We start from the raw sequence: 14,523 nt of genomic DNA, 5'->3' as shown, positions 1-14,523 counted from the left end.
ACCATTATTCTAGGAACTGGTTGTTTAATCATCTTTTAAAATATGATGCAGGTATTAGATGATTAATGTAAAGTATGTCGCCATATTGTAATTAAATACAGAAAATCTAAATAAACACACGTACAAACATAGACCAGGAAGATAACTCAAAATCACAAATAGAATCACGCGTTGATCATTTCGTCATGGAGAGGTTCAACCGAAATCCTGGTTCATGTTTACTCTCGATAGATTTGAGTCTATTACAGGTACATCCTGAAGGTAACGCAATCGTAAAATCTACCTAAAACCTGACCCATTCCCGGAAAGAAGGTATCCGGTATTTGACAATATTTAATAGCAAATCATACGTATTGTACATTCCCTTTTTATTGGTCAATCCAGATACATTGTTCGTATATATAAGCATATCTTATACCTATAGTTTATAGTGGTTTTAAAACTACAAGAGCGATACTGTTTTAATATTTTGTTAAGAAAACAAGATGGAAAAGAAACTTTTTATTTGTTTGGTTTTGTGCGAGTTTTTCATTTTAGCGCACAGTGTATTTTGGAGATCGGGGAAAACGAGACGATATTACATTGCTGCCGTAGAAGTGGATTGGAATTACGCACCTGATGGATTCAATCTTGTGACGGAAGATATCAGGTATTTATACATTGCTATCACTTTTCCTCAATATTACCCCTGATGCAGACAAATATATCACAGGATATAGATAATCCTATAAACTATTGCCGTTGTACAATCTAATCGGTCAAATTGGTTATAATTTCAATCATCCAAAAATCTAGTTGAATTTCTTTATCAATTTTGAGTCTATCGAAAGTACAGAAACGAAGCATACGATACTAAGCTTTATATTTAGTGTGGTGATCTCTACTTCAGTATATTGAATTTTCATTTTATGTACAATAACATGCCTACTTTTCCAACTTCTGGTATTGATGTAATGCAATTGTTTGGTATCTATGGTTTGTTCTCGGTATTATGATTGTCGTGGTAGATTTCAACAACTGATTGTAAAACATGCCGCTCAGGTTGTCGATAGATTCCGCTTAGTGACGACTCAAAGAAAGTTTAGTAGTTGTTATCATGTTCATATTGAAAAATGTATTATCTTTTGTAATGTTAGATTATTCGACGCCTGCTTGTATGTACCTTTGCTAAAAAGAATCTTGGTCTGTTTAAGGGAATATTTGCTATTATCTTGTGTGGCACTTTCTTGTACCGCTAACTTGTCCGATGGATATCTTTATAACGAGACTATACAAATCAATTGTAACGGTGGCGTGTCTGAGTTTTTCATTTCGAGTCAAATAACTTTGTATTTAGAAAAGTTAAATTGAAAGTTTGAGACGGGTTTTATAAGAAAGAAACGAGTTTCAGATTCGATTGATTACATATGCAAATAACTTGAAGAAACCGTGTTTTTCTTTGCCGTGCTTTATGACGTCATGATGCGAATTGTGTGTGACGTCATGTCATAATAATCTCTGACGTCACAATATTGGTCATAATGGTAATGTGTTACATAGTAGGACCAATCATGATTGAAGACATTAGGGGAAAGCAAATAAACATTTAGAAGTGACTTTTTTATCTAATGCTACGTGAGTGTGAGTTTGTGTGTAAGGTTGGCAGAGGTATCGTACCAGTAAAATATAATTCTGTTATGAAAATGTTATCTTGCTATAAAAAAGTATATCGTGCGTGTATATTGTGTACAGTAACACAATCTGCTACGAAATGAAGAGTCATTTGCTGTAAGAGGTCAGTGTTGTTATGTCATTAGTTTACGTGACAATTTATACAATTTTCTCACAATTTATGACATAATGATAAAGATGTTCCCATCATAACAGACAACTTATTATTACGAAATGTCGGAACTGCATACGGAAATTTTATATTCAAATTACCAAATTTTATCCACAACGTCCAGTGTATTTCTAGGATCTAATGGGTTACTTACAATTGTCCAATTTAGACCCGAGTCTATTTTTAGTGATTATGATTTAAGAGTGATTCTGTACGTGTTAAAAGGTAAGATTAGATATAATGTATACGGATATAGAGATCCGGCACATTAACATGACAATTGACCAAAAGAGTCGATTTCGTTTTCTCAAATGACCATCAGCGTGGTAATTGGAGCGAAATAAAATGGAAATTTGGGTGTGTCAGTGAAGGAACATCCGAAGCAATTATATATTCACTATGTTTCTCTCGTTTTTTCTTTTTTCATTATTATTAGAAATACCTGTGTAGTTAATGTACTCGAATTTCACACAGGCCAAAAACTAAATAAAGAAAAACTTTTCACAAAAACGCGGAATCATTAGATCACTAACAAAAAGGCATTTCTGAGTGAACTCGCTCTGTGAGGATGGTATCTGTTGTTGTTAAAATATATATATATATATATATATATATAAAACGAGGCGCATTATTTTTGTAAAAATATATTTATATATTTATATATATATATATATATATATTACAAAAATAAAAAATAACTAAAGATTTTAAAAACGTAACGTTATTAGCGCTAAATTAGTGGTCAAACTAGGTATTGGAAATTCACCGTGAATATCAGGAAAGCATAAAAAATAACTAAAGATTTATAAAACACGGTCAATCGACACCAAAATTAATGTTTTTATCGTCATGTCCCTTGAAACACGTCGGGAAGAACCTAAATATACCTGTTCTCAGGTCCCCTTTCCTAACACATGACCTGCTCTCAGGTCCCCGTTCTTAACACATGACCTGTTCTCAGGTTCCCGTTCCTAACACATGACCTGCTCTCAGGTCCCCGTTCTTAACACATGACCTGTTCTCAGGTTCCCGTTCCTAACACATGACCTGCTCTCAGGTCCCCGTTCTTAACACATGACCTGCTCTCAGGTCCCCGTTCTTAACACATGACCTGTTCTCAGGTCCCCGTTTTCAACACATGACCTGTTCTGAGGTCGCCGTTCCTAACACATGACCTGTTCTCAGGTCCCCGTTCCTAACACATGCCCTGTTCCCAGGTTCCCGTTCCTAACACATGACCTGTTCTCAGGTCCCCGTTCCTAACATATGACCTGCTCTCAGGTCCCCGTTCCTAACACATGACCTGTTCTCAGGCCCCAGTTCCTAACACATGACCTGCTCTCAGGTCCCCGTTCTTAACACATGACTTGTTCTCAGGTTCCCGTTCCTAACACATGACCTGTTCTCAGGTCCCCGTTTCTAACACATGACCTGCTCTCAGGTCGCCGTTCCTAACACATGACCTGCTCTCAGGTCCCCGTTCTTAACACATGACCTGTTCTCAGGTCCCCGTTTTCAACACATGACCTGTTCTGAGGTCGCCGTTCCTAACACATGACCTGTTCTCAGGTCCCCGTTCCTAACACATGACCTGTTCCCAGGTTCCCGTTCCTAACACATGACCTGTTCTCAGGTCCCCGTTTCTAACACATGACCTGTTCTCAGGTCGCCGTTCCTAACACATGACCTGTTCTCAGGCCCCAGTTCCTAACACATGCCCTGTTCTCATGTTCCCGTTCCCAACACATGATCTGTTCTCAGGTCCCCGTTCCTAACACATGCCCTGTTCCCAGGTTCCCGTTCCTAACACATGACCTGTTCTCAGGTCCCCGTTCCTAACACATGACCTGTTCTCATGTTCCCGTTCCTAACACATGACCTGTTCTCATGTTCCCGTTTCTAACACATGCCCTGTTCTCATGTTCCCGTTCCTAAAACATGACCTGTTCTCAGGTCGCCGTTCCTTACACATGATCTGTTCTCAGGTCCCCGTTCCTAACACATGACCTGTTCTCAGGTTCCCGTTCCTAACACGTAACTTGTTCTCAGGTCGCCGTTCCCAACACATGACCTGCTCTCAGGTCCCCGTTCCTAACACATGACCTGTTCTCAGGTTCCCGTTCTTAACACGTAACATGTTCTCAGGTTCCCGTTCCTAACACATGACCTGTTCCCAGGTTCCCGTTCCTAACACATGACCTGCTCTCAGATTACCGTTACTAACACATGACCTGTTCTCAGGTTCCCGCTCCTAACACATGACCTGTTCTCAGGTTTCCGTTCCTAACACATGACCTGCTCTCAGGTTCCCGTTCCTAACACATGACCTGTTCTCAGGTTTAGCAATGACCCAAGCGAATTATCAGAAACAGTGAATAATTGTATCAATTACACACCCGAGGTTGATAACTTTTAATTGCTTTCGATGTTAACTCGTCTCAGCAGTGACGTATAATTCTAAAATTCTAACATATAATTCTAAAATGATACGTCCGTCCCAGGTTTCACCGATATGAGGATAACCTCCCTTCATTTTCCAGTGTCGCGGCGACAAAGCTGAATCACAGTGAAGATAGAATCGGAGCAGTTTATAGGAAAGTTATATACAGACAGTTTACGGACGAGAGTTTCGAAAATGAGATTTCCTCCCCTCCATACATGGGTTATCTTGGTCCAATCATGCGAGCGGAAATAGGAGACACTCTTGAAATTCACTTTAAGAACCTGGCTTCCGGTCGAAACTACAGCATGCATCCTCACGGTGTCTTATATGATAAGCTTTCTGAAGGTAAATGATTGCACTGGAGCATTTTTGAAAATAGATTTGGAAGTATGTTTTAAACTGGTTTTATGCTTACATTCACCATTAACGTTTAAGGAGTATATGTATATGAATATGTAAATATTTAAAAGAAATGGTTGGCATGCAGATCCCAATTAATTTTCTTCAAGCAGTGTCTATTTGTCATTTCATGAAATGGCAGGGTCAATGAAGTAAATATTTTGCACTGACATTAGGACCTGGAGTTTAATTTAAAGTTCAGTTTTGGGTTAAAAAGTAGAACACCAAAAATATTCATGATGTGGTAACTTAAATATATGATTATCCATAATTAAGGTCTCTTTTAAGTCTATGTAAACATATTTCAGGCGCTTTATATGTGGACGGTACCAATCAAACGCATAAGTTGGATGACGGTGTGCCGCCAAACGGAAGTCATATATATACATGGGAAATCACAAAAAACTTCGGACCCACCGCATATGACGAAAACTGTGTGTCGTGGGCTTACCATTCACACGTCAGCTCCGTAAAGGATATCAACACGGGATTGGTTGGATGTCTTCTCACATGCCGACAAGGTTCGAACTTCAAAAAAAATCATCTTCTCGCGGTAGTTTAACGGAAACCTCCTATTAATCAAAATGATATTGTTGAAACTATTTTGAGGGTAATTTTCACAAGTACTTAGTCTTTTAATGAATAAAAAATGTTATTTAGTGTAAGTATTTTTCTGTAAATAAATATTTATCAGCCTCGTAATAATGTTCTATTTTAATGTTCAAAATAAACATATACATGTAATTTTGTTACAGGAATTCTAAATAAACGAGGATTCCGAAAAGATGTGGACAAAGATTTTGTTATCTACACCGAAATCGTTGATGAAAACGAAAGTTGGAAAATATTAGAAAATCTAAACAAATGTGACAATACTTCAAACTGCCTGGAACTACATCAATTAAAAGAGTCTGGTTTTATCGGAAGTAACCGCATGCCCGCCATCAATGGTTACATGTTTGGAAATTTGCCAGATTTATCAGCACGAGAAGGCGACACGGTTGCATGGCATTTTATGGGCATGAATGAGGGCATGCGCGGTGTTACAATCAATGGCCAAACTTTCTCTTATCGTCGAAAAAGGTATTTGCATTTTTTTTCGGTTAATACGCTTCCAATACTTATAAATATAACGACAACGAACAATATATTTTTTCAATATACATATACGATGAATTAAAATTACTTTATTTTTAGACTGGATACTATTAGTATTTTTCCTGCAACGTTTGTCTCTGCTATTATGAAAGTTACCTCCCCTGGACGATGGCTGCTCCAATCCAGAACAACAAATGAATACGAAGGTGAGATTCTTTGTTCCCAAAGTAACACACTTGTTACATCATTACATCATCAAAATGTCTGATGGTTCATTCCCAATGGTGTGTCTATTTTCGTAATAATGTTATAGTGTTTTACACCTCTTATCCTCCTAAATTGTCCTTCCTGATTTTTCTAGATAACGTATCCATCCTCTTATTTCATAGGTGGAATGCAGGCTTTTTTCACTGTGGTGCAAAATTATCGACGTTACTTGTACCAAAAGCGTAGGAGACCAAAGATAGATCAGAAGTTCTTTCTGGCAGCCGAAGAAAGTGATTGGGATTATGGGCCTACTGGAACGGATACCATTGATGGAACTGACTTGTTAGCAAATGGCAGGTGAGGTGAAGCGCCACCAATCGCATAAAAGTTGAATACTGATTTCAATAGGTGCGTGACGGATATAAATAACTAGCAGCATATTTGAACTCTCGATTGTTACAATGAAGGGCGATAACTCATATGCAATTGGAGCGATATTATCTCCCCTAGACCATGTAATTATGTAATTTACCCATATAAAACATGATACACAACAACAGTCTTACTATAGAATTATATGTGTGCGTATACTTTCATGTAACATTTTACACATTTTCTTGAAAAGGGTTTAATAGTCACGTTAAAATTAAGGTTATGTTCATTTTGCAGTTTTTCGAAAAGATACTTCAAAAAGGGTCCAAAGTTCATCGGTGGAATTTACAAAAAGGTGCGATACGTACAATATACTGACTGTAAATTTCAGACAAAAATGAAACCTTCTTCTGATTCGGAACACCTCGGTGTTCTAGGACCTATGTTACGTGTTGCTGTTGGACAAAAAATACAAGTGACTTTCCGGAACCTAGCCTCCCGAAACTATTCTTTTTTACCACACGGTGTACAACTAGATAAGGATCAGGAGGGCGCTTTATACAGAGGAAGTCCGTTATGTAAGTATTTGATCTTGGTTGTGCAAACGCTTTAAACGTGTAATTCTATTTCCATAATCAAAACATCGTTGTTTTTCTCGGTTAAATACTACTACACAATATAAAATTTGTATACTAAGAAACTAAATGAAGACCACTTTTGCCCATCGCCATGGTGGTCATAATAGTGAGGTATCATATTTACCTATACCTGTATGAATTGACAACTCAAAGGAATGAGTTCAGTGTGCTTTCAATTATATTTTATAATCGGATATTCTAAAATCGTACAACTGGAGTACTCAAAAAAAACTTTTGTTTTAACAATGAAATGGCAGAAAATGCGTTCAAAGTTCAAATCAGATTGACTGCGTCGGGATAAATTAATCTAAAAATAACACATGTACAAGCATGTGCCATTTTCGATTTTAGCAACCGATCTGACCGGCAAATTTGCTGCTCCTGGGGAAACTGTGACTTACACATTCACCGTGCCATGGTCAGTGTCTCCGACCGGTGATGACCCCATGTGTAATACCTACGTGTATCACTCCGCTGTGGACCCAGTTAGGGATATACACTCAGGACTGATGGGGCCATTGTTGGTGTGTAAAGCATGGAGTTTGGACAAACATGGCAGACAGGTACGACACCACGTGGAAAGGAATGACTTCGAGGTCCGACAAAAAATTAATATCCTATAGTAAACGTTATTAATCACGATATGAACTTGCGAAGCATATCTTTAAATCATAATTTATCAAAATTAAGATGTTTATCTTTTCTGAAGTTATCGTAACTGAGGTTAACTCGGCAATAAAAAGCACAGGGGCTCATAAAGGGTTAAAAAGATAATTCGATGTTGCGATTTAAGAAATAATTTTTACTATGAATTTTTTTTATCGTCATGACTTATTCAGTAGCTAAGCTAGCTTTGAGAGCACTTTTGAAAATCATGTTGATACATTCTGAATGGTCAACGTTTCATTCCTTAAGAAATAAATGAAATATTAGCTTTAATCGACTGACTTACCTAGCATTTCCATAGTGTCCTGCTTTTTCCGACTGTAGCCGTTTCTGCAATTACGTAACGGAAATCGCCAGTCGGGACTTCTGAAACTATCCGTTACCTCATGTCAATGGTATGAGATATCGATCTCTATCCGTTACCTCATGTCAATGGTATGAGATATCGATCTCTATCCGTTACCTCATGTCAATGGTATGAGCTATCGATCTCTATCCGTTACCTCATGTCAATGGTATGAGATATCGATCTCTATCCGTTACCTCATGTCAATGGTATGAGCTATCGATCTCTATCCGTTACCTCATGTCAGTGGTATGAGCTATCGATCTCTTTCCGTTACCTCATGTCAATAGTATGAGATATCGATCTCAATTGATAAATATTATAAAACAATGTGTGATCGTAGATATTGAAACTGAAGGGCGATATGAAGGATAAGTTACATGTACATGTGAAATAACAACAACGTTTACACTGCAACATATTTCCAGTTCGAAATGTTTGTACTGTCGTATATATATATTGCATTTTGCTTGCCATATTTCCAAACGCAATGCTTAGTAAACAGATCAACCTATACATGAAGACGAACTTTTGCTCTGAGTTTCCGAAAATACTGGATATATATATGTATATTTCTGGTAGGTTTTTATCTGACGAAATTTATACAAAGTTGTGATCAAAACTGAAACTTACTTTTTTGAAATCAAAACATTTAGAAACACGTGGAAAAAGATTTTGCAATATTCTACCTGACGATTGACGAAAACAAATCTTGGTACATTGACGACAACATCCGGGTACATACCGAAGATCCCGGCAGTGTCAACAAAGAAGATCCGGAATTTGTAGCATCCAATAGAATGCATTGTAAGTCACGTCATCCACCCACCTTAAATATATAACTATATATTATTATGGGTACACGGCTTCTCTTTTAATCAGAAGTACTTATGACAATATCATGGTTTTGAAAAGTTACATTCACACATTTAATTGGAGACCTTCACATGTCTCTGTAGTAGTCCGTTTCATTTATTCGCCGGTTTGTCGCCTTTTTTTAAAAACAAGTTTCTATAAATTTCCCTGTTCTAAAGATGCATTCGTTAAAATTACTTTTTTAAGCATAGCAATTGTATGTATAAATATCCCAGAAATATTGAAAACAGAATGCTTTTAAAAAACTTCAGCAATCAACGGTCGTATGTATGGAAACTTAAAAGGATTGGACATGTGCGTCGGTGATGACGTCACATGGCATGTCGCTTCAGTGGGTGACTTTGTCAGTATGCATGGCACTTATTTCCATGGCAACACAATGAAGATCGATGGTTCAAACAGAGCGTCAAAGGTCGTTATACCTGGATCCAGTTTTACTGGCGAAATGACTCCCGATAACGCAGGCAAGGTTTTAAAATGTTAAATTTTAATCTTAATAGAGGATTAATGAAATCTTTAGTTTTTCATTATTTTTTTAACAGATTTTTTCCGGAGAACAGAAACTGGACTTTTGATTTCTTTTTGGTTTTCATTTTTAAAACATCGGAATACATTGAAATTATTTCTTTGGACAAAATCTTTTATTTATTCTTTCCTATTTCTTAACTCATTTTAAGGTGAGGGAGGGGGCAGCTGGGGAGGGAGGTTTATATTTGGGATTTGTTAGTGTCTAGTTCGGGTAACTGTCGTTTACTTTTGATCTTGAGGTTTAACATAATCGATATTTACTGTCTAAACGAAGGTAATTAAATCGAGGTTTTACTGTGTCTTTAACGAGGTCATTATATCGAGGTTTTACTGTGTTTTAACGAGGTCATTATATCGAGGTTTTACTGTGTTTGAACGAGGTCATTAAATCGAAGATTTATTGTAGATATACTGAGGTCGTTATATTAAAGTTTTACTGTCTCTAAACGGTGGTCGTTATATTGAGGTTTTATTATGTCTGAATGAGGTCATTATATCGAGGTTTTACTGTGTTTGAACGAGGTCCTTAATTCGAAGTTTTTTTTTGTAAATGTACTGAGGTCGTTATATTAAAGTTTAACTGTCTCTAAATGGTGGTCGTTATATTAAGGTTTTACTTTGTCTGAACGAGGTCATTAAATCGAGTTTTACTATGTCTGAACGAGGTCATCATATCGAGGTTTTACTATGTCTGAACGAGGTCATCATATCGAGGTTTTACTGTATATAAAGGAAGGTCATTACATCGAGGTTTTAATACTGTATATAAAGGAAGGTCATTATATCGAAGATTTGCCGTGTCTAAAATAGGCCATTACTTGGAGTCTTTCCTTCTGCATAGAAATGAAGGGTAGTATTTTTCCTAGACGGGATTCACGATACATTTTACTGTGTAAACGAAGGCCATTAAATCGATGCTCTATTGTATAGGATTAATGGCGATAGCTGTATATAAACGTGGTGTTTTATTCAAAACAATTGTAACTTTATCTAAAGCAGTGATATTATATAAGATAGTATCGATATATACCAAAGCAGCAGTCAGATTACCCGAAAATTGATAAACACTGTGGAGTCTTTAAACAAGACTTCTAGACATACAGTTTGTTTAAAATGGAAACTGAGCAATCGTTATTTAACTATTTAACAGGAGATTGGCAGATCGTGTGTAGAACTAACTTTCACTTCCGGACAGGCATGCGTGTTCAATATCATGTACATGACTGCAATGGATATCATGACGTCATTAATGACGCTTACTGGAGAGGTGCCACAAGACATTACTACATTGCAGCAGTGAATATCACATGGGATTATGCACCAGGAAACATGGATCTTATAACCAGCCATAACCTTAGCGACCCGAACATGTAAGCACAAATTGATTTCGTCCTTTAAATTATTCTTCTTATTACGTCATATGATGGCTGCTATTTGGTACATGAATACATAGTAATAGCATCAAGGCTTTTTGCTGGGCATGTGGCGTTATCAGAATCCGTGCTATATATTTTAAATATAAGTAAACATACAATTTGTAATATCCTTTATTCAACAAAGTACAACTCTATGTTCCTGTTACACAATTGTTGTTTTGTCCATTCGTACCCGTCCACCGGTTCAGCCTTTAACCGAATACTGTTGATCAAGCAACAATTACGATCGTGATATGGTGCTGTGTTACAAATGGACTTACTGTTCCTACAACTTTAAGAGGACCACAAAATTTATTTGAAAACCGTCACATAAACAACAAATCAGTAAATAGCCTTAGCTTAGTGTAAAAGTATGACGACTTGTTAAAATGATTATAAAAATGAAGTTTAATTATCCCAATTACATAAAATATGTCTTTTTCTTTTTCTAGCAATGGTCACCTATTTGTTAGGACAGATAATGGATTTCTGGGAAGTACTCGTGAAAAAGTTGTTTACAGAGAGTATACCGACGAAACATTCTCTACCATGAAAGTAAGAACACCGGAAGAGGAACACTTGGGAATTCTGGGACCAGTGATCAAAGCGGAAATTTGGGACACGATTATCGTCACGTTTCGTAACTTCGCCGGTCGTCCTTATTCAATTCACGCACATGGTGTATATTATGACCAGAACGACGATGGGGTATTACAAGGTAAACCTAGCGACGACGCCGAAAACACTGTTAATGACGGAACCGGAAACGGAGATCAGGTGTATCCTGGGAGAACACATACTTACACGTGGCGAGTACCTCGGAGGGCAGGTCCAGCAAAAGACTACAGAGAACCGAACTGTGTTACCTGGATATATTACTCTGGTGTAGATACTATCAAAGACATGAACACTGGCTTAGTTGGACCGCTTGTGGTCTGCCGACGAGGCACTTTAGTTGATGGTGATACGACACGACGTGACGTCGACCGAGAATTTGCCCTTTTATTTAACGTTATGGATGAAAACGAAAGCTGGCTGCTATCAGAAAATATACAAAAATATGGGTCAAATGAAACCAACTTAAATGATACGCAATTCAAACTAAGCAATGAAATGAACATGATAAACGGAAAGATTTACGGAAATTTACACGGTTTAAATATGGAAATTGACGAGACAATTGCTTGGTATATTCTTGGCTTGGGGTCCTCGTTTGATATCCACACTGTCCATTTCCATGGTCAGACATTCCTTCATCGTGATAACGTCGTTCATAGAGGAGATGTAATTGAGGTATTCCCCGGAACTTACGAAACTATTGAAATGAAGACGGATAACCCAGGGGTGTGGATTCTTCACTGTCACCTCAATGATCACATAAATATGGGCATGGAGGCGACCTACAACATCACAGAACAAACAACACATAGAGGTAAGTATGTCGATTGTCTATATATATATATATAAACATGTCGGGCCATGAACATGGCAATTCCAGGGGCTGTCCAGGAAATTCCATTCTCGACTCTGTTTAGTCTGACCTAACAGAGAACTCCGGCTTTCCTCCACCATCCAAACCCGGCTCATCCTTAATGACCTTGCTGTTAATAGAACGTAAAGCAGCGATAAACCAAACAAACCAGTCGGACGACATGAAAAAAGTTTGTCATATTTCTCCTCTTGTGTTTATTTATCTATCTATTTATTATAAAATCAGTATAAACAAACCTCGTTAACAATACAGGTGTTTCAGCTCTATTGCATTGCATGTCAACATGTTCAGATACCGGAAGGCTTTATGTCATTGTATTACAGGATGTTAATAATGTCAGATTTTCAGTATTACATGGTAAAGAACCGATGTACTGCATTACAGAATGTTGTAAAAGTTTCACAGTATTATGTGAGGTTGCTGAAGTCAGGTTTTACTGTTTTACGTGAGGTTGCTGTGGTCAAGTTTCACTCTATCACGTGAGGTTGCTGAAGTTAGGCTTCACTCCATAACGTGAGGTTTTGAAGTCAAGTTTTACTGTTTTACGTGAGGTTGTTGAAGTCAAGTTTTACTGTTTTACGTGAGGTTGTTGAAGTCAAGTTTTACTGTTTTACGTGAGGTTGCTGAAGTCAAGTTTCACTTTATCACGTTAGGTTGCTGAAGTTACGTTTCACTTTATTACGTGAGGTTGCTGAAGTCACGTTTCACTTTATCACGCGAGGTTGCTGAAGTCACGTTTCACTTTTATCACGTGAGGTTGTTGAAGTCACGTTTCACTTTATCACGTTAGGTTGCTGAAGTTACGTTTCACTTTATTACGTGAGGTTGCTGAAGTCACGTTTCACTTTATCACGCGAGGTTGCTGAAGTCACGTTTCACTTTTATCACGTGAGGTTGTTGAAGTCACGTTTCACTTTATCACGTGAGGTTGCTGAAGTTACGTTTCACTTTATCACGTGAGGTTGCTGAAGTCACGTTTCACTTTATCACGCGAGGTTGCTGAAGTCACGTTTCACTTTATCACGTGAGGTTGTTGAAGTCACGTTTCACTTTATCACGTGAGGTTGTTGAAGTCACGTTTCACTTTATCACGTGAGGTTGCTGAAGTCAAATTTCACTCTTATCCCGTGAGGTTGTTGAAGTCAAGTTTTACTGTTTTACGTGAGGTTCCTGAAGTCACGTTTCACTCTATCACGTGAGGTTGCTGAAGTCAGGCTTCACTCTATAACGTGAGGTTGTTGAAGTCAAGTCTTGATATATTACGTTAGGTTACTGAAGTCGGAACAAGATGACTCTAAACTCAGGTTTCACTGTGTTACAGGTTGTCGCTAAAATCAGGCTTCGCTGTGTAACAACAGATTATCGTTAAAGTCAAGTTTTACTGTAGAATTCAACAATGTCCTTTATCAGGTGTCAGTACAATGTAAAAGTCGAACATCTAGACATCCTTCCTATATCAAAATTCTATACAACCATGATTGTTTCTTCTTTCACAGGAAATAACGGGTTCTTCAACTGGCTTGGCTGAATACTCTTCTGGCTTCTATGGCAACGTCTTCGAAATGTCAATATGGATTCCGTGATTACAATGCCGTTTTTTGTATTGTTTGTTTTATTATTTCAAATTTGCCGCTGAATATTTAATGTTACTTTGTGGATTTTTTGTTAAAAGATTTTGCGAGTAATTGTATAGAAATCCAAGCTGAAGTTGTGTTGATGAAATTATGATGTGCTCGCGACTAGGAATTACGATAATCCATTAACACCATAAAGAAATGTGGTGTATGATATGCTCCTGAAATTTCGTCGAAAGAGGTTTTTATGCAATGTCAAAAAATTTTGGAAAATGTGTCTAAAATGCACATAATAAAGAGTCTAAAGAGCGTAATCAAGATTATCAGATCTCATTATAATGAGAGTTCATCATATGTGGTATTAGCAAATCCATTTATATATTCGAAATCCCATTCTGTATGAGATGTACTTTTAGTATCCAGATCTCGTATGTGTGAAATCGATCTTTTCTTTGTATACTTTTTGTCGTTATTGATATATTTAAGTAAATATGTTTATCGAAATGATAATGATGATAAAATGTTTGTGTTGTATTTTTTTCAGTTTAGTTTTCTTTTTGTTTGTAGCTTGTTTTAAGTTTTTGTTAACTCCTTAATACATCCCTTTTAAATACATGTTTGTCAAAGGTGTAACTGGTTAAATGTAT

The 14,523-nt window shown here is 37.2% G+C and overlaps 1 protein-coding gene across 1 annotated transcript; it reads left to right on the top strand.

Moving 5' to 3' along the window:
• The first annotated feature begins 478 nt into the window (after positions 1–478).
• LOC132548390 (hephaestin-like protein) lies at positions 479–14,338 on the top strand. Its single transcript, XM_060212256.1, has 13 exons — positions 479–649; positions 4,363–4,610; positions 4,973–5,185; positions 5,420–5,747; positions 5,862–5,968; positions 6,152–6,326; positions 6,639–6,919; positions 7,331–7,542; positions 8,648–8,798; positions 9,119–9,331; positions 10,546–10,765; positions 11,263–12,242; positions 13,799–14,338. Exons 1-13 carry the CDS (start codon positions 486–488, stop codon positions 13,828–13,830), a joined length of 3,324 nt encoding a protein of 1,107 aa, XP_060068239.1. The 5' UTR covers positions 479–485; the 3' UTR covers positions 13,831–14,338.
• The last annotated feature ends 185 nt before the right edge of the window (positions 14,339–14,523 follow it).

This window comes from Ylistrum balloti, unplaced genomic scaffold (genome assembly GCF_031769215.1).
Source record: "Ylistrum balloti isolate Yb309-2 unplaced genomic scaffold, AGI_CSIRO_Ybal_v1 Utg369616, whole genome shotgun sequence".
Lineage (NCBI taxonomy): Eukaryota > Metazoa > Mollusca > Bivalvia > Pectinida > Pectinidae > Ylistrum > Ylistrum balloti.
The sequence above is the reverse complement of the archived record's forward strand: the minus strand, read 5'-3'. Positions and strand labels throughout refer to the sequence as shown.

Bases quoted from the DNA above. Each gene is read 5' to 3' on its own strand.
- LOC132548390 (XM_060212256.1), top strand. From the start codon at position 486: ATGGAAAAGAAACTTTTTATTTGTTTGGTTTTGTGCGAGTTTTTCATT. The intron at 5,969-6,151 runs GTGAGATTCTTT...CTTATTTCATAG, and splicing joins AACAACAAATGAATACGAAG to GTGGAATGCAGGCTTTTTTC. The intron at 7,543-8,647 runs GTACGACACCAC...CAAAACATTTAG, and splicing joins TGGACAAACATGGCAGACAG to AAACACGTGGAAAAAGATTT.